We start from the raw sequence: 27,137 nt of genomic DNA, 5'->3' as shown, positions 1-27,137 counted from the left end.
TTATAATAACCATTTTAGGCTGTTTATTAAGTCAAATCAGACTGTACTCCTTAATTATACAATTTTTCACTCATAATAAAGATTAAAAATAAAGAGCTATAATGGAAATCAGAGATTTAAGTAAAAAAATTTAAAATATCTGTAACATCCAAAATATACAGAACCTTCCATGTAGCCAGATCTATCAGCATGTAAGACTTCAGGACACAGAAAAGCAATTCCCATAATCTGGAAATAGAATTTCTTTGAGGTTGAGAAATAAGGTAAAAAATGAGTTTAACATTTCTCACTTTAATCATGATTTTTCTCTACTATGTAATCACAGGTGAACAGCAAACTATTTGGCAGAACTGTAACTTTTCCACATCTTACATCAACAATGTTGCTCTCCATCACCAACATCTCACATATTGAGATATAAGTAGAAAAAGCTTTGCATAATTCTGACACTATGTAGCTTCAGAGTAAGTTCTTACATGCTAGTGTATGAGAATTAATGATGACTCCATGTCTTCCTTAAACTCATGGTGCATTTTCAGTGTGTACATTCTCTCATGTATCTTAAGTAAACATGAACAGCTCAATGCCTTTACACACTGTTTATGCTCATAGTTTCTTGACATGGTAGATTCAAATGTGGATACTAAGGAATGAAGGACTTCTAAGATTTTCCTCATTCCTTACACTGAAAGGGTTCCTCTCCAGTGTGATTTCTTATGCTCACTAAGATCAGAATAACTAGTGAAAGTTTTCCCACATTCTGTGCAATCATAGGGCTTCTCTCCAGTGTGTGTTCGTAAATGTTTACTAAGGCCTGAACGCTCAGTGAAGGCTTTCCCACACACCTTACATACATAAGGCTTCTCTCCAGTGTGTGTTCGCATGTGAATACGAAGGTAAGAAGAACACAAAAATGCTTTCCCACATAATGTACACTCAAAGGGCTTCTCTCCAGTGTGAATTCGCATGTGAAGGCGAAGGTAAGAGGAACACGTAAATGCTTTCCCACACACTGTACACTCGAAGGGCTTCTCTCCATTGTGAGTTTTCAAATGTGCATTGAAATATGAGGAAGAAGCAAAAGCTTTTCCACACTGGTCACACTGAAAGGGTTTCTCTCCCCTGTGACTTCTCATGTGAGCAATAAGGCTTGAGGACGTAATGAAGGCTTTCCCACATTGCTTGCAATCATAGGAATTCTCCCCAGTGTGACTTCGTAGATGTACAGTAAGGCCTGAACGTGCAGCAAAGTCCTTCCCACATTCCTTACATTCATAGGGTTTCTCACCAGTGTGAATTCGAAAGTGTGTCTGAAGGCATGAGGAATTTCTGAAATACTTTGCACATACCATGCATTGAAAAGGCTTCTCACAAGTGTGAGTTTTTATATGTTCATTAAGTTGAGGAACGGTAGTGAAGGCTTTTGCACACTGCTTACATTCATTAGGCTTCTCTCCAGTATGTGTCCGTAAGTGTTGACTAAGGCCCGAGTGTGCAATAAATGCTTTCCCACAGTCCTTACACACATAAGGTTTCTCTCCAGTGTGAGACCGCATGTGAACACGAAGGTAGGAAGAACTTGTAAATGCTTTCTCACACATGTTACACTCAAAAGGTTTCTCTCCAGTATGAGTTCTCAAATGTGCAACAAGAGATGAAGAATGAGCCATGGCTTTCCCACATTGGTAACATTCAAAGGGTTTCTCTCCCGTGTGAATTCTTACATGTTCAGTAAGGCCTGAGGATGTACGGAAGGTTTTCCCACACTCCTTACATTCATAAGGCTTCTCCCCAGTGTGAGTGAGTACATGCTTCGTGAAGCCTGCACGCCCACTGAAAGCTTTCCCACAGTCCTTACACTGATAGGGTTTTATTCCAGTGTGAATTCGAAAGTGGGTCTTAAGGCATGAGGAGTTTCGGAAAGACTTTGTGCATACGTTACATACAAAGGGCTTCTCACCAGTATGAGTTTTTATATGTTCATTAAGTAAAGCAAAGCTAGTGAAGGCTTTATCACACTCCTTACATTCATAGGGCTTCTCTCCAGTATGCGTTCGTAAATGTATAGTAAGCCATGAGCGCCCAGTAAAGGCTTTCCCACATTCCTGGCATTCGTACGGTTTCTCTCCAGTGTGAGTTCGCATATGAACACGAAGGTAACAAGATCGGGTAAAAGCTTTCCCACATGTTGGACACACAAACGGCTTCTCCCCAGTATGTGTTCTTAAATGTGCAGTAAGATATGAAGAAGAGGCAAAGGCTTTTCCACATTCATAACATCCATAGGGTTTCTCCCCTGTGTGACTCCTTAAGTGCTCACTAAGTCGAGAGGATGTAATGAAGGCTTTCCCACATTCCTTGCACTCATACAACTTCTCCCCTGTGTTACTCTGCACATGTGTCATTACGCCTGAGGGCTCAGGGAAGGCTTTCCCGCATTCCTTCCATTCACTGGATTTCTTCCCAGCATCATTTTGCATGTGATTATTAAGGTAGAAAGGATACATGAACAATTTTCCACATTCCTCATATTCACTGGGTTTTTCTGTAGTCTGTGTTTGAGTAGGTACAGCCTGAGTTGTGGAGTCAGTAAATGCTTTCCCACTCTGCTCCAAATCAGAGGGTTTTTCTTCACTAGGAGTTGGCCCATGAGCCTGCAACTGTGACTGACTGATAAAGGGTTGGTCATAATCACTGCATTCATCAGATCTGTCTTGTATTCTCCTTCTCTGGCAAACATCTGAAGTCAGGCTGAAGGGTTTTTCACATTGAATCAACGTAGAAAGTTTGTCTCCAACAGAGCTCTTCCAGTGCGGAGGAAGGAAGTGTTTTCCATTCCGATTACACTCAGAACTGTTCCCTGTATTTTCGGTTCTCATAGGTATCTGAATGCCTGTGTCTTCACCGGAGACTGTGTCACACTGGTTAGAGTCACAGAGTTGCCCTTCATGGTGACTTCTTGCCTATTGATAAAGAGATGAGTGGTGTTTAAAGGATTTCTCAGACTCAGGGAAATGTGTACTAGTGAGAACACTGAAGCGCCCAAGCTTCCCTTTAGGTATAGGGTTTCTCTCCAGAGACACTGCTCTCTCCTGTATATAAGCTGCATCCCATAAACATCTCATTTGTATCAATTTCTATCATGGAAATCCCAACCATTAAATTCAGAAATTAAGATAAAACTTCATTCATCTTACCAGTTCTATGTCATTTGAGGTATCTGACCCAAAGATAGCAGGCAGATGTGCTGTTCCTTTGGTATTAAATTCCCATTCTGAGGTAAAAGAGAAAAACATACATGAGGGTTTGCCTAACAAAATGACAGACTATATAAGTTAAAAACTTTAAAGGCCATGTGTTACATATGTTATTTTGACTTGGGATCAAAACACAGCGATTTATTAACATTTCATCCAATGACAATTAAATATGATGGTAAAGAGAAATAATATTGTGAGGAACTGAAAGTAAGAAAGATCTAGACAAAGAAAACCATAAACTCAAAGATATCACTGGTGAGTTCATACAAAAATCTTGACAATAGAGTATGAAAAGTTGAAGATATCCCAAAACTGACAGTTTAAGGCCCTCAAGCTTCACGTTCAAAATGCTTTTTAATGGGTTTCTTCATTATACTTCCATACATACTGAACTTATAATAAAGGCTTATTTTTCACACTTACCCTGGAGAACACCTTGTTCCCCTTTTGTCAACTCCAATTCTTCCTCCAACCAAGATATCAGGCTAGGTTTGAATAGCTGACAGCCTGCACAAGGGGAAATATATATTAATGAGCATGGCGTCTGTGAAAAATGACAAACCTTTCCATGACACAGGAATTGTCCTTCTAACTAAGGAATTAAAATTATCTGTAGACAACTCAAATGTAAACATTCACTCTTTGGGTATCCAAAAAGATGAGCTACTTCTGACTCCTGAAATCTATACTCAGGGTTAAACACACACATTTAAAAACCTCAGCCTTTTAAAAGTAGGATAGAAAGTGCAGACAGATCTTCATTCTCACAAGAATGATTTCCATCTTTAGAGTAAATCTGATTCATGAGGAATTATTTGTTAAAACACAACTGAACCAGTACTGTGGCACAGGAGGTCAAGCTGCTTCTTGCAATGCCAGCATCCCATATCAGAGTGCCAATTTGAATCCCAGCTACTCTGCTTTAGACCCAGCTTCCTGCTAATGCACCTGGGAAGGCAGCAGAGGATGCCCCAAGTATTTCGGGCCCCCAGCTACCTCAATGGGAAACCTGGATGGAGTTCCATACTCTTGGCTTCAACATGACCCAGCCCTGGCTGTTGCAGTCATTTGGGAAGTAAACCATTAGATGGAAGACTTCTGTCTTCCTATCCCTCTGTCACTCTGCCTTTCAAAGAATCTTTTTTTTATTGACACAGGCAGAACTCGAGAATTCTGATTCAGTATGTCAAACATGGAGTCTCGTAAAATACATTTCTATGAGACAGGGTGATGCTACTGATTCTAGGACCATAGCTAGCTGACAACCACCACAGAAGACTAAATTCTATTAGGACAGGAATGATCTCTCTTATTTCCCAGTGTACTCAAAGTTGACATCAATCCTGAAACACAGTGAGTACAAAATATTTCTGTTCCCCAAAAGGCTACAAAGTACAAGGGCAGTCTTACCCACTGAGGCCACATTCTTGTAGTTCTCCAGCATTACATCTCTGTAAAGGTATCTCTGAGTTGGTTCCAGTAAAGTCCACTCCTCTTGAGTGAATTCCACAACGACATCGTCAAATGTCAACGAGTCCTAAATCACCAACATACATGCTCTCTTGAGACAAGTAGTATCTCCATCGACATTCATAGAATGAGGATGGGTAACAAATGCCTGTACCAAATTGAGTTCCCTTACTGTGTAGCCCAGGGTACAAAGGTCCTAGTGACTCTTCTCTGCATCCATACCCACTGTGTGGCATTACTGGCATTTCTCAGCCACGAACTTACTACACTACAAGCAGATGTGGAGCTCTTCTCATTCTATGTTTCTCTATTAGTCCTGAGCACAGTGCATACACTTGATAAACTGATGAATAAAGTACTTGACAAAGTTAGGACCGGCACTGCGGCTTACTGGGTAAAGCTGATGCCTGCAGTGCCAGCATCCCATATAGGCTGCTCCACTTCTGATCCAGCTCTCTGCTCTTGCCTAAAAAAACAGTAGAAGATGGCCCAAGTCCTTGGGCCCTTGCACTCGCATGGGAGACCCAAAAGAAGTTCCTGGCTCTTGGCTTCAGATGGGCTCAGCTCCGGCCATTGCAGCCAACTGGAGAGTGAACCAGTGGATGAAAGATCTCTCTCTCACTCTCTGTCTCTCCTTCTCTGTGTAACTCTGACTTTCAAAAAAATAAATAAAACTTAAAAAAAAGAGAGAGAAAGTATTTTTTTCATTTTCCCTATAATTTGTCAGAACACTCAGAAAAATAAGAAACAGTCTTTGGCATCATGTAATTACTAATTACGAAACTGGAATGAGGCTTTAATTAATTTATGAAGCTTTAGTGACAATTCTGCCAAGATGGAAATCCGTCTGCCTTTTAGAAGCAATGATATTAGTGGTGTTCATTCACAGCATGATACATGTGTTTTATACCTGGTAACAATTTCTTAGGCATTCAGCCACAGTCCTTTCTGCCTCTGTCTCTTCTTCATGTGGACAGATTGGGTCCCCAGAAAGTATATTTTCTAGAAAACAACGGCCAGAGAATGCAAAGATGACCATCATCCCACATTAACATGCCTGGAAGTCATCCATCCTACTTCAAAATTCCCATAAAAACCAACACACTCACAGAAACTCATACACACAAACACTAGGAATATACAATGGCAGAGCATTTCTATGTCACCTAGCACCACAGAGAAGGACTGAGTCAGGTACCTCTGAGTCAGGTCAAATCTCAGCTGACAGGAAAGGAAAAGTTAAGTCCTGAGACATGTGACCCAATTCATTTGCCCATGAAGACAGAATTCATGGATGAGCTTATGCAGCATCACTTCCCAATGCAGGCACAGTGGGTAGCTGATGTACAGAAAAGCCCTCCCTGGCTCACTTCAACACTTCAGAAATGTTGACTATTCAGCCCCAGACCTCTGAAATCTATACTGTGCACCAGTGAAGAACTAAAGCAGAATCTCTGAAAAAGAGCAGCAAAAAGGACTCACCATGAGACAAGTTTTTGATTATTTCCATTCTGTAAGGTTGATGGTACAAAATGCCTGAACACCCTCCTCTGGGATTCCAAATACACGTCAAGGTAGTTAATGTATCCAAGTGGACAGCAGCAATATCTATTCCTCTTTATGCAGGTTACTTGGATCCTGTTGGTATCAACCATTATTCAACAAGCATTACTTATCAGTCATGAAAACACCATACATCTGTACTATCTCTGTTAGTGCTAAATGTGAAAGTCACTCAAAACAGTACACTGTAATACATGTATTAGCATCACCAACTGAGGACTGGTACATATTGGAAATTATTCTGGGAACTTATATCTTACATAAACTAACTTAATTATCCTAACAACCCTTCACAGCAGACACCACAATCATTTCATGAAAAAAAGACACAGATTTGTAAAACACAAGTAAGTGACTGTCCAAATATCATCTACTTAGACATGGTAAACCATGACTTGAATGCAGGGAAGTTTGTCTCTACAGTCTTACTTTCTACGGTTGTCATTGCTGCCATTATGAAGGACACTGGAAATTAATACCTGGGGTACTTAAAATGTGATATTCTGGGGCTGGCATTGTGCATAGAGGGTTAAGCTACCACCTGCTAAGTTGGCAATCTCATATGGGTGCTGGTTCCAGTCCCAACTGTTCCACTTCTGATCCAGCTGTCTGCTAACGCAGAGAAAGCAAAGAAGATAGCCCAAGTCCGTGGATCCCTCCCTGTCACCTACATGAAAGACAAGGAAGGAGTTCCAGGTTTCTGGCTTTGACTTGGCCCACCCCTAACTGTTGTAGCCTGAAACATGGATGGAAAAATCTCTCCCCTTGTAATTATGCCTTTGGGAGAAAAATTATTTATTTGAAAGGCAGTGTTAGAGAGGTAGAGGCACAGAGAGAGAAAACCTCCATCTGCTGGTTCATTCCCCAAATGGCCGCAACGGCAGGGGCTGAGCCAATCTGAAGCCAGGAGCCTGGAGCTTCTTCTGGGTCTCCCACACAGTTGTAGGGGCCCAAAGACTTGGGCCATCTTCCACTGCTATAGAAGAGAGCTGGATTGGAAGTGGAACAGCTAGGACTCGAACCAGCAGCCATATGGGATGCCAGTACTGCAGGAGGCCGCTTTATCCACTATGCCACAGGATCGGCCCCTATGTTTTTTAAATAAATAAATATTTATATTTTTAGAAGTTTATTTCTTTTAAATATTTTATTTATTTATTTGAGAGGTAGAATTATAGACAGTGAGAGGAAGAGACAGAGAGAAAGGTCTTCCTTCCATTGGTTCACTCCCCCAGATGGCCGCAACGGCCAGAGCTGTGCCGATCCGAAGCCAGGTGCCAGGTGCTTCCTCTCGGTCTCCCACGTGGGTGCAGGAGTCCAAGGACTTGGGCCATCTTCTACTGCTTTCCCAGGCCATAGCAAAGAGCTGGATCAGAAGATGGGCAGCTGGAACTAGAACCGGCGCCCATATGGGATGCTGGCACCGCAGGCAGAGGGTTAACCTACTGCGCTGCAGCACCAGCCCCATAAATATTTTCTAAAATCAGATTAAAGAACATCAAAGTTAAAGAAAATCTGTGATCTCAAAGAAGGGTATTTGAAAATATATATTCATGGGGGCGTGGGGGGAATGAAAGTATGACCTTATGGCATTTAGGAGTCAGTTTCAAAACTGCAAATACTTGATTTATAAAACTAAGAGAGAAAAGGCTTTCAAAGACTATTAGAATAACAGAAAATTCCCTGTCTGGGAAAAGACATAAATATCCATGTTCCGACAAGTCCAATGTCTTCAATCAGATTCAATTTCAACAGAAATACAACAAGATATTACAATCAGTCAAACATTAAAGATGAAAAGAGGGGGCCGGCCATAAAAATAAAATGTATTTGAGGGGCTGGGGCTGGCACTGTGGTGCAGCAGGTTAATGCCCTGGCCTGAAGCACCAGCATCCCATATGGGCGCCGGTTCAAGTGCTGGCTGCTCCACTTCAGATCCAGCTCTCTGCTATGGCCTGGGAAAGCAGTAGAAGATGGCCCAAGTCCTTGGGCCCCTGCACCCTCGTGGGAGACCCAGTAGAAGCACCTGGCTCCTGGCTTCGGATAGGCGCAGCTCCAGCTGTTGCGGCCATCTGGGGAGTGAAAATAAATCTTTAAAAAAAAAAAAAAAAAAAAAAAAAAAAAGATGAAAAGGGGATCTGAAGGCAGCATAAGAAAAGAAGCAAATCCCATATGAAGGTATCCCAAAAAAAGCTATGAGTAGGGTTTTATTCATCAAAGACCTTACAGACCAGGAAAAAGTGAAAGGACATACACAAACTGTGAAGGGAAGAATCTGCCACATACGAATATCAAACATAGACAAAGGTGTCCTTCAAAAATGAAGGAGACCTACACAGAAAGTTCATCACCATCAGCCCCATCTTACAAAAAATATTAACATGAGTTTTTTAGGCTGAAAGAAAAGGATACAACAGTAACACAAGGACCAGTGCTGTGGCCTTGGGGGTTAAAGCTGCTGGCTGCCAACACCAGCATCTCCAGGCGCCAAGTTCAAGTCCCAGCAGCTCCGCTTCTGATCCAGCTTCCCACTACTACATCTGGGAAAGCAGAAGATGACCCTAGTGTTTGGACTCCTGCACCCACATAGGAAATCTCGATGAAGCTCCAGGCTCCTGGCTTCGACCTGGCCCAGCCCTGGCCACTTCACTCATTTAGAGTAAACCAGTGGATGGAAGATCTCTGTCTCTCCATCCACAGTTCTAGCTTTAACTTTTCTGTGATGGTTCAAGCAGCTGAGTCTCTGCCACCCACGTGAGAAACTGGGACTGAGTTTCCAACTCCTGGCTTTGGCCTGGCTAAGCCTAGCTGTTGTGGGAAACTGAGGACTGAACAAGCAGATAAAAGCTAGTCTGTCTGACTCTCTTTTTCTCTCTCTGCATCTCAAATAAATAAAAATACTTTAAAGGGAAGTTAAAATACACCTTGAGAAAAATAAAAATGGATATACAACATTCTTATAGGATGGAGAAAAAAAGCAGTTGAAAGAGGTAAATGTATAGCAATAAAAGCATACATCAAAAAACAAGACCACAATAAACAACCTAATGTTATACCTTAAGGAATTAGAAAAACATAGTAAGCCCAAGTCAGGAAAAGGAAGAAAACAATGAAGATCAGTGCAGAAATAATAAAACTGAATAGAAACACAGTTACAAAAGAGACTGAAACTAAAAGCCCTGCCTCCCTTTAAACAACAAAAAATCTGGCTAGACTATGATACAAAAGACTCAGAAATAAACTCAGAAATGAGAGAAGTTACAGCTGATACTACAAAACATAAAAGATCATAAGACACTACTACGAATAATCATATGCCAACGAACTAGAAAACCTACATATAAAGGACAAATCCCTGAACCTAGCACATAAACCTACAAGACTAAATTACAAAACAGAAACTCTGAACAGACCAATATTAAGTGAGAAGATTAAATGATGAATACAAATCTCTCACCAAAGAAAAGACCAGGACCTAATGTTTCCATGTCTGCATTCTACAAAACATATAACAATTAACAAATAGGAATCTAATACTTTTCCAAGATGTTGCGGAGTAGGGAATACTTACAAACTCATTTTCAAAGCCTGTTTATCATGCTAAAAAAGCCACACAATGATACTATGAAAAAAACAAAATTACAGGTCAATATCCCTGAAAAACACACAAGCAAAAATTTTCAGCAAAATGGGCCCATTATTGTAGCAAAGCAGGTTATACAGCTACCGGTAGTATATGGTATACCAGTAGTATATAGTACACCAGTATTCCATATGGGCAGCAGTTCGATTCCTGGCTGTTCCATTTCCAATGCTCCCTGCTCATGATCCTGGGAAAGCAGCAGAAAACAGCCCAAGTCCTAAGCCCCTGCACCCATATGGGAGACCCAGATGAAGCTCTTGGCTTTGGCCTGGCCCAGACCTGGCTGTTGCGGCCATTTGGGGAGTGAACCAGCAGATGAAAGACCCCTCTCCTCTGTTTCTAACTCTTCCTGTCAAATAAAATAAACCTTAAAAACAATACTAGCATATAATTCAATGATACATTAAAAAGATCACTATGAACTAGTAAAATTAATTACTGGGCTAGACCACAAAATACCCAGAATAGCCAAAAGCTGAGCAAATATAATAAAGCTAGAAACATCACATCATCTAATTTGGCTATCACAAAGCTATAGGAAGTAGAGCCGGCGCCGTGGCTCAATAGGCTAATCCTCCACCTTGCGGCGCCGGCACACCGGGTTCTAGTCCCGGTTGGGGCGCCGGATTCTGTCCCGGTTGCCCCTCTTCCAGGCCAGCTCTCTGCTATGGCCAGGGAGTGCAGGGGAGGATGGCCCAGGTGCTTGGGCCCTGCACCCCATGGGAGACCAGGAAAAGCACCTGGCTCCTGGCTCCTGCCAGGATCAGCGCGGTGCGCCGGCTGCAGCGGCGGCCATTGGAGGGTGAACCAACGGCAAAGGAAGACCTTTCTCTCTCTGTCTCTCTCTCACTGTCCACTCTGCCTGTCAAAAAAAAAAAAAAAAACAAAGCTATAGGAAGTAAAGTTGCATAGTAGTGGGATACAAACAGTGGAACAGAGAGCCCAAAAAACAAGTTCACGCATTTAAAGTCAACCAATTTGCAAACCATACATCTGATGAGGTATTAAATCCTAAATGAATTAGTACAGCCATTACAGAAAACAGTACCAAGGTCTCTCAGAAATGTAAAAATACAGGGGGATGGGGGCCGGCACTGTGGCGCAGTGGGTTAAACGCCCTGGCCTGAAGCGCCAGCATCCCATATGGGCGCCGGTTCAAGACCCGGCTGCTCCACTTCCTGTCCAGCTCTCTGCTATGGCCCGGGATAGCAGTAGAAGATGGCTCATGTCCTTCGACCCCTGCACCCACGTGGGAGACCAGGAAGAAGCTCCTGGCTCCTGGCTTCGGCTGTTGCGGCCATCTGGGGAGTGACCTCTCTCTCTCTCTCTCTCTGCCTCTCCTCTCTCTGTGTAACTCCTTCAAATAAATAAATAAATCTTTAAATAAAAAAAAAATACAGGGGGATGGCATAGCACAGTGGTATAAGCTATCACATGGGACACCCATCACCATATCAGTGGCTACTCTACTTCCAATGCAAGTCACAGCTGACAGGCCTGGGAAGCAGTGGATGATGGCTCAAATGCTTCAGTTCCTGCCAACATGGGAGGCCCTGATGGGGTCCCTTGCTCCTAGCTTCAGCCAGGCCCAGCCCCAGCTAATGCAGCTATTTGGGGAGTAAAACAGCAGACCAGTGTCACTCTGCCTTTCCAAATAAATAAACAAACCTTGAAAAAAAAAAAAAAAAAACTGCCAAATAATCCAGCAATCGTCCTATTGGGAATATTTTCAAATGATAAAAAATCAGAATGTTGAAGAGACATGTGTACCCCCATCTTCCTTATATTATTCACAACAGACAAGATATTTAAGTAGCTGAAGTGTCCTGAACAGTTCGATGGACAGATGTTGCAGTATACATACAAAGTGATACTATTCAGTTTTAAAAAAGAAAATCCTGCCTTTGATGACATGGACAAAACAGGAGGACATGGTGCTAACTGAAATGAGCTAGGCACAGAAAGACAAACACTGCATTATCTCATCACAAGTAGACTGTTAAAAACATGAATTCATAGGTAAGTTGATAAAGTCACTCATGTTAAATAGTTCATTCATTCCACAATATAAAGATATAACACATCATGCCGTATACCATAAACTAATGCTTACTATTCAACTAAAACAAAATAAACTAAAAACATCAATGAACTACCCAGTCCAAGGGACAATGTGAAATCAGAGTTTACCTAACTCTTTTTTTATCAACCAGGCAGATAGGATCCAAGAGAGGGGAGGGGTCTCTGTGGAGTATACAAGCAAACAGTTTCACCAGTGTGAACCATTACACCCGCAATACAGTCAGGGGAATACAAGGGAAACTTGTGGCAGGGGTCAGCCTTATCACGCTGCTACACCTAGTTACTTGGGCAGGGTGCTCACAACCTGTTTATGGGGATATATCAGGAAAATACAAATTCTTTTTAAGACTTACTGTATTTATTTCAAAGAGTTACAGAGAGGTAGAGACAGAGAGAAAGAGGTCTTCCATCAACTGGTTCACTCCCCAGATGGGCACAACAGCCGAGCTGTGCAGATCAGAAGCCAGGAGCTTTTTCCGGTCTCCCACGTGGGTGCAGGGGCCCAAGGAGATGGGACATCTTCTACTGCTATCTCAGACCATAGCAGAAAGCTGGATGGGGAGAGGAGCAGCTGGGACTCAAACCAGCACCCAGATGGAATGCTGGTGCTTCAGGCCAGGGCTTTAACTTGCAGTACCACAGTGCCAGCCCCCAAAAAATACAAATTTACAAGTCTTATATGATGCCTGAACATCATAAAAATATGAACTGGGAGAGCTGGCATTGTAGCACGGTAGGTAAAGCCACCACCTGTAACGCTGGCATCACACATGGGCATCAGTTTAAGACCCAGCTGCTCCAATTCCAATCCAGTTCCCTACTAATGCACCTGGTAAAGCAGAAGATGGCCCAAATGCTCAGGCCCCTGCACCCATGTTGAATTCTCAGACAAAGCTCCTGGCTCTGGCCTGCAGCCATTTGGGGACTGAACCATCAGATGGATCTCTCTCTCCTAACTTTGCCTTTCAAATAAGTCTTAAAACAAAAACAAAAAACTGGGGTGGACAACACTTGTCACCTGGATTATTTATATTTACTCAGATGTTAGAGTGGGAAAGAATGATGTACCACCACAGGTAAATCCTGATGAAGATAACAGCAAGAGGCCTATTCAGCCTGAGATGAAAGTTTGAACAGTCTGCAACCCAGTGAAGTACTTTGTCAGTAGCAGTTAACACAGCCTTGTCTACACTTAAGGAAACTGTTGGGGGGGGGGGAGGGAGGCCAGTGCTGTGGTGCAGCAGGTAAGGCCATTGCCTGCACTGCGGGCATCCCATAGGGGCACTGGTTCTAGACCCAGCTGCTCCACTTGCTATCCAGCCCTCTGCTGTGGCCTGGGAAGACAGTAGAAGATGGCTCAAGTCCTTGGGCCCAAGGACCCCCTGCACCCGCGTGAAGACCCGAAGAAGCTCCTGGCTCTGGATCAGTGCAGCTCTGGCTGTTGTGGCCAACTGGGGAGTGAACCAGCAGAGGTAAGATTTCTCTCTCTCTCTCTGCCTCTCCTTCTCTCTGTGTGTAACTCTTTCAAAATAAATAAATAAATCCTGGGGCTGGTGCTGTGGCGCAGCGGGTTAACGCCCTGGCCTGAAGCACCGGCATCCCATATGGGCGCTGGTTCTAGTCCCGCCTGCTCCTCTTCCGATCCAGCTCTCTGCTATGGCCTGGGAAAGCAGTGGAGGATGGCCCAGGTCCTTGGGCCCCTGCACCCACATGGGAGACCTGGAAGAAGCTCCTGGCTCCTGGCTTCGGATCAGCGCAGCTCCGGCCTTTGCAGCCATCTGGGGAGTGAACCAGCGGGTGGAACACCTCTCTCTCTGTCTCTACCTTTCTCTGTAACTCTGCCTGTCAAATAATAAATAAATCTTTAAAAAAAAAAAATAAATAAATAAATAAATAAATAAATCCTTAAAAAATATTTGTTTGGAAAATGTTAGTTACGTCAAATGATCTTTTTTCTTTTTTTTTTTTTTTTTTAACAGGCAGAGTGGACAGTGAGAGAGAGAGACAGAGAGAAAGGTCTTCCTTTGCCGTTGGTTCACCCTCCAATGGCCGCCGCGGCCAGTGCACCACGCTGATCCGATGGCAGGAGCCAGGAGCCAGGTGCTTTTCCTGGTCTCCCATGGGGTGCAGGGCCCAAGCACTTGGGCCATCCTCCACTGCACTCCCTGGCCACAGCAGAGAGCTGGCCTGGAAGAGGGGCAACCGGGACAGAATCCGGCGCCCCAACTGGGACTAGAACCCGGTGTGCCGGTGCCACTAGGCGGAGGATTAGCCTAGTGAGCCGCGGCGCCGGCCCACGTCAAATGATCTTTACCTCCTGGGACTATTCCTTATAGTTTGACCTATCTGTTTCTATTTGGCAGAAGGTATCCTAAATAACCCTTCCTTCCCTGGTCAGCATGTAAGCCAAGAGCCAGTCTGTTATCCATTCCACTTTGGAAGGCGATTCTGTGGGTGGTAGCTGAACAGATGTTTCCTACAGCCACCGAGTGTAATTTGAAAGGCTGCTAAATGATTTGACAGAGGTTGCTATCCTACTGCAAAGGCCAGTAGTGCCTAGGTCTATGACAAGTCCTATTAATACAGTAGTAAATGACGTCCATTATGCATGGTGGTAACGGATTGATGGGAAAATGGAAGTCCCAGTGGATAAAGAACTACAAACATCCCAACATATCTACTACACACATATAAGAAAAGGCAAGGAAGAAAATAGAAGGGACCTTCAAAATGTCACTGAAAAATGCTTACTAGGAAAATCCAATGAAGCAATTTCATGATTTTTTTCAAGGCCAGCACTATGGCACAGTGAGTGAAGGTGCCTCCTGCAACACTGGCATCCCATAAAGGCACCAGTTCAATTTCCAGCTGCTCCACTTCCAATCTAGCTCTCTGCTAATGTGCCTGGGAAAGCAGTGGAAGATAATCCAAGTGGTTGGGCCTCTGTACACATGTGGAAGACCCAGATGAAGCTTCTATTTCCTGGCTTCAGTCTGGCCTAGCCATGGCTGTTGCGGCCATTTGGGGAGTAAACCAGTGGATGGACGATCTCTCCTTCTAACTCTGTCTTGCAAATAAAATAAATGAATGTTTTTTAAAAAGATTATTTTCATCAAAATAAACATCTTTTAATTCAATTTTCCATAGCTGTTTTGAAATACCCCTGTATATGGTATTGTCTGTGAGCTTTAAACACAAAAGACCCCATAAAGGAGCCATTTTGCATTGCATGGGGTAGGTGTGGGGACTGTGTATTCTGTTTCATGAAGATGAGAAAAAGTGACTGAGGTTGTCATGGCCAAAGACGCATGACAGTGTGTTGTGATGGAAGACATGACAGGAAATGCTTCAGGAAGTGGGGAGTCCTCTCCTAATGGGCCGAGGTTAACTGATACGTGGAAGGCATCTCCTAGAGTCAGCAGCAGTTTCCATTCCTTTTAGTTCCCTGTGCCCTATTCCTCTTTAAGTATGGAAGTGTAGGGGTACGTATTCTAGCACAAAGCAAGGAGAATACTTCAATTTCAGGCTGAAGATCCATTGAACTCAGGGGGAAAAAAGCAAAGAAGTGCCCCTGTGTCCAACTTTGATTTAGGAAAGGCACTCCTGGGGCACTGCTTGGTGAAGGTTTCAGTCTAAGAAGAAAAGCTGTCTCCACCAGAAGAGAGAACTCATCCCCAACTGAGGTCTTTTTTGCAGCAATGCCATCTCCACTGTTGATATTCTGTGCTAGAAGGTGTCTGAGTGCACAATCTTGTCCAAGCAGATCTGAACCGATGTCAGCTTCCAGCTTATAAGCAATGAAAGCATCCAGACCCGTAATAAGCAGCTGCACATGACAGGGTTTCACTTTTGTGCTTCGGTAACACATATGTTCAAATGAGTTCCAACCCAAATCATCAACTGCCTAGCCTACAAGACAATCTATGGTTAATGAAGTCTCAGGAGAATATATACCTTTGATCTGGCTCCTTGCATTTATGTGATGGCTAAGACAGAAAACATATTAAAGGGGCCAACGCTGTGGTGTAGAAGATTAAACCTCTGTCTGCAGTGTTGACATCCCCCATGGGCGCTGGTTCAAGTCCTGCCTGCTCCGCTTCCAATCCAGCTCCCTGCTAATACTCCAGGTAAAGCAGCAGAGGATGGCCCAAGTCTCTGGGCCCCTGCACCCATGTGGGAGACCTGAAAGAAGCTCCTGGCTCTTGGCTCTGGCCTGGTCCAGTTCCAGCCATTGAAGCTATTGGGGAGTGAACCAGAGGATGAATACACCTCTCTTTTCTCTTCTCTGTATCTCTGCCTTTCAAATAAATAAATAAAAACAAAGAAAGTATATTAAAATATGGCAAGGTCTCACCAAGACCAAGAACTACAAGGGCTGATTTGTTGAAACAAAATTGCAAAGGAGTTGTTTGATGGAAACAGTATGTCTGCCAATTAGACTATTAACCACAGATTATCACAGATGATAAAGGTTCACTGGAACTAATTCCCACTATCAGTATTTATTTTGAAAGGGGAAAAAGCCTATCTTAGGATGCTGGCATCATAGCACAGCATGTTAAGATACTTGAGACACCAGCATTCTACTTGGTCACTGAGTTCAAATCCTGGCTGCTCCACTTCTGATCCAGATCCCTGCTAATGGGCCTGGGAAAGCAGCAGGAAATGGCCCAAGTCCTCAGGCCCCTACAGCCACAGGGGAGACCGATGAAACTCCAGGCTCCTGACTTTGGCCTGGCCCAACCCTGGCCACTAAAGCCATCTGGGGAGTGAACCAACAGATGGACAATCTCTCTCTCTTTCCTTTCCTCTCTCTCCTATCTGCCTTTCAAATAAACAAATCTTAAACTACAAAAACAAAAGAAAGCATTTCTCAGTTATCATCAGTGCACCTATAACCATAAGGAGAAAGGGTACTGCGCAGTCTTTAGAAAGGCACATGATGGGGCTGGTGCTGTGGTGTAGTGGGCAAAGCCACTGCCTACAGTGCTAGCAACCCACATGGGCGCCAGTTTGACACCTGGCTGATCCAGTTTCAATCCAGCTCTCTGCTATGGCCTGGGAAAGCAGTGGAAGACGGCCCAAGAGCCTGGGCCCCTTCACCCATGTGGGAGACCTGGAAGAAGCTCCTGGCTCCTGGTTCCTGGCTTCGGAGCAGCCCAGTTCTGGCCATTGCGGCCATCTGTGCAGTGAAACAGTGGATGGAACATATCTCTCTGTCTCTCTGTAACTATTCTTCCAAATAAACAAATAAATCTTAAAAAAAAGAAATGCACAGGGTGTGTTACGTTTATGTGGGGGGTGGAAGGGAGCACAGCAATGGAAGGCAGAAGATTCCCAGGGACTTTTCTTTTTTCACTTTCTGCCCAGGAGGAAACAATCATAAGCAATGGCTCAACAACTTACAATAATAAGGGAAGCCATGAACACTGGTTGTTCAAGGGACCCAATACTAGGATCACTGCCCGAGGTTTTGCTAACTGTGCTGTTTCTGCAATCTCTTCCTTTTATTAGGGACATATCGCTTAATAATGAAAAACAGCAACACTACACACAGTGTAGTCTGTACACTCCAAAACCTCTCGCTGGTGGTTTCTCAATCCCAAAGGGCTCCTGAAGTAGTCCAAGAGTCTGAGGAATGGGTGACTTTCTCCAGTACCCTAGCGTCTGTCAAAGGACTGAAAACTGGGGAAGCCATTCTTCTCCTGCTGGTGGAATACACTAGAAGCTCAGATTTAGATCTATACTGTCTTAGAAAGGGGCTCAACAGCTGTACCAAGGCAGTGGGGTACTCATGATCCAGAGCACAGGGCAGCTGGATATGGAGAATTTCAGGCTCGACAACTCCGAGACCCTCTGCTTCCAGGACAGCCCAGTAGGTGGCAGGTCATTTTAATTTTAACAATATTTGGCACCAAGTTCACTGGTATTTCTTCTATAAGAATCCTTGGGGCAACTAAAGACTAACGTAAGTGGTCCAGACACCTGAGGATTACAACAGGAAGCTGCTAAGACCATTAAAGTAAAGGAATTTGGGGTCAGCACTATGGCTTAGTGGGTAAAGCTATGTGCTGGTATCCCATCTGGGTAACAGCTCCAGTCCTGGCAGCTCTGCTTCTGATCCAGCTCCCTGCTAATGTGTCTGGGATAGCAGTGGAAGATCTTGGGCTCCTGCACCCACATGGCAGACCCAAAAGAAATTCCTAGCTCCAGCCGTTGCAGTCAGTTAGGGAATGAACTAGTGGGTGAAAGATCTCTCATCTCTCCCTCTAACTCTGCCTTTCAAATAAATAAATATTATTATTTCAAATAAATAATATTATTATCTTTCACCTGCTGATTCTCTCCCCAAATGACTGCAATGGCCAAAGCTGGGCTGATCCAAAGCCAGGAGCCTGGAGCTTCTTCCAAGTCTCCCGCAAGAGTACAGGTGTTCAAGGACTTGGGCCATCCTCTACTGCTTTTCCAAGCCATAGCAGAGAGCTGGATTGGAAGTGGAGCAGCCGGGACTCGAACTGGTGCCCATATGGGATGCCAGCACTGTAGATGACGGCTTTACCAGCTGCACCACAGTGCTGGCCCCAGTAAACAAATCTTTTAAAAAAAATAAAGTGAGGGAATTTTTGAAACCACAGTAAGGACAGATGATATTCACTTGTGACTAAAATTTATAAATAAGAAAAATGTTCCCACCAGGACCCAAAAAGGTTCAAAAATATTTTGACTTATTTGTCACTGATAAGTGTGTCAAATGAATGTTGACACAGGAGGATGTTAGCAAGTTAATGTCATACCTGCTGCTAGCAGTGCAGTAAGGTGCCTACACAAAGGACTGTTGGTGATGGCAAAGTTGAGGTTCCCCAGTGGGTAGCTTGGAAAAGGCGAACTGTGCCCCTTCAGAGGTGGAAGGACACTGGCTGAGAGGCTGCCGAAACAGAAATGAACAGAACATGTCAGGAAATACAGCGCCCAGCTGTCAGGTTGAAGCAGTCAGTAACTGTAATAATGCTGAGTACTGGTGACAGGGACCTTCATGAATGGAATTTATAGCATTAAGGCTGCAGTCATCCACTGTGAGAACTTTGCACTTACTTTCAAATTAAGAACCTCAGAACTGAAATATTAAATAGAAAACCAGTCGGGATAATCACGCTTTATTAGGTTTCAACAAAGTTTAATCCTTGAAGACCCTTGGGGCCAGTATTGTGGCATAATGGGGTGAGGGTGCCAGCTGAAATGCCAGCATCCCACACGGGTATCAGTTTGAGTCCCCATTGTTCCACTTCCAATCCAGCTCCCTGCCAATGGCCTGGAAAAAGCAGCAAAAGATGGCCAAGTGTTTGGGCCCCTGCTGCCCATGTGGGAGACTCAGAAAAAGCTACTGGCTTTGTTGTGGTCATCTGGGGAGTGAATCAGTAGGTGGAAGAGCTCACTCTGTCCCTCTCTTTCAATACATTTTTTAAAAATAATAATCCTTGAAGAGCCTGTATTAGTTTACTTTGGGCCATATTAATTATCAGAATTAGGCACACTTACAAGTATCAAGCCAGTTAACTGTAAAGGAAACAACATAGTACCCATTTAATCACTTTTTACCACCTGTTACCTAGGAGCTTAATATTAAAATGTCAACTAATCTATGGCAACTACATTATCTTTGCTCAACCTGGCATTTTAAAGTTCCTTATTTTCTCCCATTAGCTGGCAGGCTCTTAAAGAGGCAGACTCAGACTTTTCTCCTACTTTTTTATTTGTTAAGCTTCTACTCACCTTCTGCCTAGTTTCTGTCTCTGGCTGATCAGAGGAAGAGGAGAGCAAGGGCCACATGCCTCTTGGTAACTTGTCCCTGGATGGCTCCAGTCCACAGAACAGTCAGCTCCCGACCTCTCAGTTCCATATGTGAAATCTTTTAAAGGGGATTGTGATCAGTAGAAAGCTGACATCTTCCCTCTGTGAATGCTGAACTCCACAGAAGTGGAGAAGTTCCTGGTAGTCCCAAACAGCACAAATCGGCCTCTTTCTCACTCCCTGGTAATTCTCAACAACAAAAGGGCTGGGTTCTATGTCCAGGAGAGGAGTAGTGCCTCAATTTATATTTTTTTATTTAAAAAATTTATTTGAAAGGCAGAGCTACAGAAAGAGAGCATGACCTCGTATCTGCTAGATCACTGCTCAAATGGCCACAACACCAGGGCTGGTCCAAGCCAAAGCCAGGAGCCTGGAGCTTCTTCCAGGTCTCCCACATGGGTTCAGGGGCCCAAGCACCTGGGCCATCTTCACTGCCCTCCCAGTCACAATACCAGGGAGCTGGATCAGAAGCGGAGCAGCCAGGTCCCAAACCATCCCATATGGGGTGCTACACCAAAACACCAGCTCCTCAAATTTTCTTTTAAATTATTTATTTTCTAACAATTTAATCTAAAGCAAGAGATGCTTACTGCAGCACTGGACAGAGACACTTCAAAGAGTCCAAGTATATTAACTGGGAAATCTGTTAACACAGTGCATTGAGAAACATCCTCAGGTGTACAAATGGAAAGGAATCCCCGTGTTCCTTCCTCCCTCCTCCATTTTTTTTTTTTTTTTTTTTTTTAAAAACAATGAAGCATCAGCCAGTCCTCGAGATCAGGGAGTCAAAGAGCAAGAGCAGCAAAATGTAACAGAGAACTGACTGCTTCCAAGATAAATAAAATTCACCGGGAAGCTCCAGGTGGCGTGTTTATTACACTGGACCATTCCCAACATGAGGGTTATTAACAGTTGTCCTCCCTGGAATACTGCCTATTCTGATGACGAGCTGCTTTCTTTGCCAGCGATGCTTCTGCTGCTGCCACCACCATCTGTTCACTCACAAAATGCTTTACCCTTATTCATGACATTCAAACAACACTGTTTCTCTTCAAGGAGCCCTTTTCACTGCAAAGGAAGTGCAACAATGGGAATATGTCCAGGTAATCAATCAAGTCTTATCACAAACTCCACCACTCAGAAGTAGGTGACCGCAGGAAAGGTGTAATGGCTTACTACACACAGCCACACCCAGGAACTCTGAAGAGAAGGGATTCTGTCTCACAGGACAAGGTATCCACTTTGAATCATGGTCCTGCTCCCTCACAGAACAGATGAGTACAGGAACTGACAGGTGAAGGCAAAACTGGCTCTGGTGACAATTTTTTGCTTCAGATTCCAGCAAATTAGATCACTGCACTGTGGAAACCTTAACCCACAGTAAGGAATGCTCCCCAAAGGACACTACTATGTTTCCATCAGAAGATGAATTTGCCAGCAGGCCACTTTGGCCTTCATACACCACTAAACCAAAAGACTAAATAAGAGGTACTACTGGCTGGAGTGATTAATCCCAATTACCAAAGGAAAACTGTGGTGCTATTATAAAACCAGGACATGCAGTCATTTGCAACAAGATTGAGGAATTTGGAAAACATCATGCTGAGTGAATTAAGCCAGTCCCAAAGGGACAAATATCATATGTTCTCCCTGATCGGCAACAACTAACTGAGCACCAAAGGGGAAACTTGTTGAACTGAAATGGACACTATGAGAAACAGTGACTTGATCAGCTCTTGTCCTGACGGTTGATGTACAATGTAATACTTTATCCATTTTAGTATTTTTTTTTTGTTCTAGTACCATTGGTTGAACTCTGTAATTAACACACAATTATTCTTAGGTGTTAAATTTTAACTGAAAAGTGATCCCTGTTAGGAATTTGGAAAACATTATGCTGAGTGAAATAAGCCAATCCCAAAGGGACAAATACCACTTGTTCTCCTTGATAGGTGACAACTGAGCACCAAAAAGGAAACCTGTTAAAGTGAAATGAACACTATGAGAAACGGTGACTTGATCAGCCCTCACCCTGACTGTTGATGAGCAGCTTAATATGTTATCCCTCTTAGTATTTTTTTGTTTGTTTGTTCTACTTAATACTTTTGGTTGAATACTGTAATCAATACACAATTCTTCTTAAGTGCTGAAACTTAACTGAAAAGTGATCGTTGTTAAATATAAGAGTGGGAATGAGAGAGGGAAGAGATGTGCAATTCGGGACATGCTCAAGCTGACTTACCTCAAACAGTAGAGTTAGAAACATACCAGGGGATTCGAATTCAATCCCATCGAGGTGGCATGTACCAATGCCATCTCACTAGTCCCAGTAATCAATTTCTGTTCACAACTGATCATAATGATAGGACTAAGAACCAAAGGGATCACATAAATAAGACTAGTGTCTGCAAATACTAACTGATAGAATCAAAAAGGTAGAGAATGATCCAACATGGGAAGTGAGATACACAGCAGACCCATAGAATGGCAAATGTCATAAACAGCACTCTGGCCTCAGAATCAGCCCTTAAGGCATTCAAATCTGGCTGAAGAGCCCATGAGAGTATTTTAGGCATGGAAAGCCAAGACACTCTGGGGGAAGAAAAAAAAAACTAAATGAAAGATCTCCACGAGTGAGATCCCAGTGGAAAGAATGGGTCATCAAAGAAGGAGGTACCTTTCTCTGAAGGGAGGAAGGAGAGAACTTCCACTTAGACCATGGCCTTGTCTAAATATGATCAGTCTGTGAATGGAAGGGGAGAGGGAGTGGGAAAGGGGAGGGTTGTGGGTGGGAGGGACGGTATGGGGGGGAAAGCCATTGTAACCCATGAGTCGTACTTTGGAAATTTATATTCATTAAATAAAAGATAAAAAAATAAATAAATAAATAAATATGATCAGTCAGTGAACTCAGGGGGCTTCCATAGACTTGGCAGCTCATGACAAGAGCCTAGGGTGATTACTGATGCCATAAACAAGAGTGTCAATTTGTTAAGTCAACAACAGGAGTCACTGTGCACTTACTCCTCATGTAGGATCTTTGTCCTTAGTGTGCTGTACATTGAGATTTAATGCTATAACTAGTACTCAAACAGTATTTTTCACTTTATGTTTCTGTGTAGGAGCAAACTGTTGAAATCTTTACTTAATATATGCTAAACTGATCTTCTGTATATAAAGAGAATCGAAAATGAATCTTGATGTGAATGGAAGGGGAGAGGGAGTGGATAAGGGGAGGGTTGCAGGTTGGAGGGACGTTATGGGGGGGAAGCCACTGTAATCCATATTCTGTACTTTGGAAATTTATATTCATTAAATAATGAGGGAGCACACAGCCTCCTAGCACTTCTAGGCTGCACAAAAAGGTTCGTGGAAAATAAAAGTGCCAAAAGGCAGGATAATGGAAGACACAGGTCCCTGCAGAATGAATATTTGGGTCACTTTACACGAGAAACAACAGAGAGTAGCTAGGTTCTATTTAGGGTAAATCTTGAGATCTGAAGCTCTACAGAGAAAGAGAAAGGGGGATGGCACTATTGTCTAAAGGAAAAGGACCCCTTATCCTTCCCTCTTTTCCTCCAACCAAAGACAGAAATTCAACTTCAGACAACCAAAAGTAAAGAAATAATTAGCTATCAGTCTGAGAAATCAAAAAGAGGAACTTCAAACACTAAGAGCTGAGCAGGTCTAACAAACAACGCTGCTAGCAGATTACCAAGGGGGATTTAGACACAAACCACTCACTGGACACAGAAAAAATGTAATTAGACCTTAATTTAACATCTGGTAAAGTACACTAATTAATAAATGTGCACTTATTATTAAAAATACACTAATTAATAAATAATGGCTTATTTAATTCAGACTGAATGGTGTTCAATGGTGTAGTAAGTTAAGCCACCAACTGCAGTGCCAGCATCCCATATGGGTGCCAGTTCAAGACCTGGCTGCTCCACTTCTGATTCAGCTCTGTGCTATGGCCTGGGAAAGCAGTTGAAGATGGCCCAAGCACTTGGGCGGTTGCACCCACGTGGGAGATGCAGAAGAAGCTCCCAGCTTCGAATGGGCTCAGCTCTGGCTGTTGCGGCCATCTGGGGAGTGAACCAGCGAATGGAAGACCTCTCTTTCTCTCTCTCTGTTTAACTCTACCTTTCAAATAAGTAAATAAATCTTTAAAAAAAAAAAAAAAAAAAAAAGAACTGGGGCGCAAATAATAATTATACCAAGGATTCCACTAAACTTAAACATCAAGGATCATAAAACCTAGAAACAGGGCCAGCGCCGTGGCTCAACAGGCTAATCCTCCGCCTGTGGTGCCGGCACACCGGGTTCTAGTCCCGCTCAGGGCGCTGGATTCTGTCCCGGTTGCCCCTCTTCCAGGCCAGCTCTCTGCTGTGGCCAGGGAGTGCAGTGGAGGATGGCCCAAGTGCTTGGGCCCTGCACCCCATGGGAGACCAGGAAAAGCACCTGGCTCCTGCCATCGGATCAGCGCGGTGCACCGGCCGCAGCGTGCCAGCTGTGGCGGCCATTGGAGGGTGAACCAACGGCAAAAGGAAGACCTTTCTTTCTCTCTCTCTCTCTCTCTCTCTCACTGTCCACTCTGCCTGTAAAAAAAAAAAAAAAAAAAAAAAAGGCAGAATTAAATACACAAGAAAAAATAGCCACTGCTCACATTAATCGCCTTGCTTAAATTTCCCAGAGTACGGTGTCTGAAAACACTGCATATTGAGCATAAACACTAACGTAAGTATTAAACTAAGTCTTTTTTTTTTCCCACAGGCAGAGTGGACAGTGAGAGAGAGAGACAGAGAGAAAGGTCTTCCTTTGCCATTGGTTCACCCTCCAATGGCCCCCATGGCCGGCACACCGCGCTGATCCGAAAGCAGGAGCCAGGTGCTTCTCCTGGTCTCCCATGGGGTGCAGGGCCCAAGCACTTGGGCCATCCTCCACTGCACTCCCTGGCCACAGCAGAGAGCTGGCCTGGAAGAGGCGCAACCGGGACAGAATCCGGCACCCCGACCGGGACTAGAACCTGGTGTGCCAGCGCCACAAGGCGGAGGATTAGCCTATTAAGCCGCGGCGCCGGAAAAAGTAAGTCTTTTTGATGTGATAAAAAGGATCCCAAGGATTCCTGGTTAGAATAGTTAACATGGACCAAGGTAAATGAAAATAAAACCAAATTCATGGAATGGTGATTATTATCCACTGCATCTCCATTTAACAGCCTTATTTCATCTGTACTCACATCTGAAAATAAAGGGCACCCATAATGCACTATTACAGCTTTAATGTTCTTGTCCTACTCATCAAGGATCCCCTACCCGGTATTATTGAAATGACTTGGGGCTGGCACTGTGGCATAGCAGCTAAGACCACCGCCACCTGCAGCGCCAGCATCCCATATGGTCGCCAGTTCTAGTCCCAGCTGCTCCACTTCCAATCCAGCTCTCTGCTGTGGCCTGGGAAAGCAGTAGAAGATGGCCCAAGCCCTTGGGATCCTGCACCAGTGTGGGAAGACATGGAAGAACCTTGTGGCTTTGGATCAGTGCAGCTGCAGCTGTTGCAGCCAATTGGGGGAGTGAACTATCGGATGCAAGACCTCTCTCTGCCTCTCCTTCTCTGTAACTCTTTCATATAAAATAAATAAATCTTTAAAAAAATGACTGATTCTATTCAACGAACACCCAGTAAATGCTGCTCTTTTAAATCTGGTTGACATAGTTCAATGCCTTTGTCAAAAGCATCAGTTTGCCTTCATCTCCAAAGGAACACAATACACCTTGTCCAGTCTACCTAACAAATCATCACCCACAATCTCATGCAACCAAGATTTTAATGACATCCATCTACCTTCTACAAGAGCACGGATACGACAATACGTCAATAATATCCTTCTCCAGGGAGACTCAGTGACACAATCATGAAAGACGTAACAACTCCAACATCTTCTGGTACTTTTTGGGTTCTGGTGACAACACATTCCACCCTTATAAACCTTTCAAACTAGAATCAACAGGTACAGTTATCAGTACCTTCAACAACAAAAACTTGCTTCAAGATTGAGGCACTGAGCTTTTTCAATATATCCTGGAGTCTTTGACCATTATCGTGATCAGTAGTTCCCCCAGGGCTTCCAAACAAAAAATCCCCCCATATAGCCACTATTCACCACTGAAACAACAAATGATTGGCTACATATATAATTCCAATAAATATTAATTTTAAAATTTTAATTGTAAAATTTAAATTTTAAATTAATTTTAAAACAAACAAGTGTATTTTGGAGTAATGTGGAAAATCTTGTTTTTTATATGCCCACATATATATATGCATATTATTTCATACTTTCTTGTCTCAAGTAATAGTATTGTAGTTTTGAGAGGACAGTGTGTTATCTATGGCAGCTCCATTAGTGTTTCAAGCTCATAACCTCAAACTCCAATTTACTTCCTCTCAAATCACTCTTCAAAATGGGCTTTATTTTCCTAGAGAGAAAGAACAAATCAAAACGCAAAATATCTTAGTCCTAGAACAGAAGCCTGCATCCTTTCTCCCTAGAGGGCCCTGTTTTGAGCCTCTGGGGCGAGGCACGGGCTAGGAAGTTCAGAGGACGAGTACTGCGGGGTAGTCCTGTTTTCCCTTACTAGAATGTTCTGTGTTCACATTCGCTCACCACGGACACTACAGGAATCGCTGTTGTCCTTCTCCTCAAGCATAACGTGTCCAAAATAAACACTGGACCTGTCGAGAGAAAGTCAGACTTGCAAATGACACATCCGCTGGCAGAAACAGGAGGCAGAGGCCTTCTGGAACTTTCTCCCAGGGCTCACCAGGTCTCGAGGGCGGGAGGGCGCCGAGCGGAACTCCAACGACAGGAATTCTGTCCCTTCTCGGCCAAAAAAAAAAAAAAAAAAAAAAAGAAAGAAAATTTTAGTTTTATCTTGGAGGCTGCTGAGGCGGCGAGCCCCGAGTTTCAGACGACCCTGCGCAACCGCACCACGGGCCCCGAGAGGGCTCCTGAGGGGACGGCCGAGCGGCCTCTGGTGGCCGCGGCCCGGGCCACGCCTCTCCGACGAGGCCGCTCGGCGGCGCGGGCTGCACTCGCACGTCCACCACTCACTTCTACGAACGGCGCCCCTTCGCCCGCACTTACCAGAGCCCCGCCTGCCCACAGACGACCACTACAGAGAAAAGGAACTTTGCCGCGCGGGGCCAGCGCCGGAAGAGACTGGCGCGGACCGCTGACGTCACTTCCGCTGCCGGCCTCGGGG

The 27,137-nt window shown here is 43.9% G+C and overlaps 1 protein-coding gene across 11 annotated transcripts; it reads right to left on the bottom strand.

The window, feature by feature from the left end:
• LOC108175881 (zinc finger protein 26-like) lies at window positions 1-27,127 on the bottom strand. Of its 11 annotated transcripts, XM_070059160.1 has the most exons (10): window positions 27,020-27,127; window positions 26,697-26,752; window positions 26,540-26,607; window positions 18,813-18,943; window positions 6,213-6,368; window positions 5,641-5,732; window positions 4,671-4,797; window positions 3,684-3,767; window positions 3,198-3,274; window positions 1-2,963 (listed from the first exon to the last, which is right to left on the bottom strand). In XM_070059160.1, the coding sequence occupies exons 5-10, from the start codon at window positions 6,238-6,240 to the stop codon at window positions 681-683; spliced, it is 2,691 nt and encodes an 896-aa protein (XP_069915261.1). In that variant the 5' UTR covers window positions 6,241-6,368; window positions 18,813-18,943; window positions 26,540-26,607; window positions 26,697-26,752; window positions 27,020-27,127; the 3' UTR covers window positions 1-680. The 11 variants fall into 11 exon arrangements, with proteins under 11 accessions (XP_069915261.1, XP_069915257.1, XP_069915260.1 ...); XM_070059156.1 differs by having other exon boundaries at window positions 26,540-26,752; XM_070059159.1 differs by lacking the exon at window positions 26,540-26,607 and having other exon boundaries at window positions 26,608-26,752.
• Window positions 27,128-27,137: the final 10 nt, after the last annotated feature.

Source organism: Oryctolagus cuniculus, chromosome 16, assembly GCF_964237555.1.
Source record: "Oryctolagus cuniculus chromosome 16, mOryCun1.1, whole genome shotgun sequence".
Classification (NCBI taxonomy): domain Eukaryota; kingdom Metazoa; phylum Chordata; class Mammalia; order Lagomorpha; family Leporidae; genus Oryctolagus; species Oryctolagus cuniculus.
This window is presented reverse-complemented; position numbering and strand designations above follow the sequence as displayed.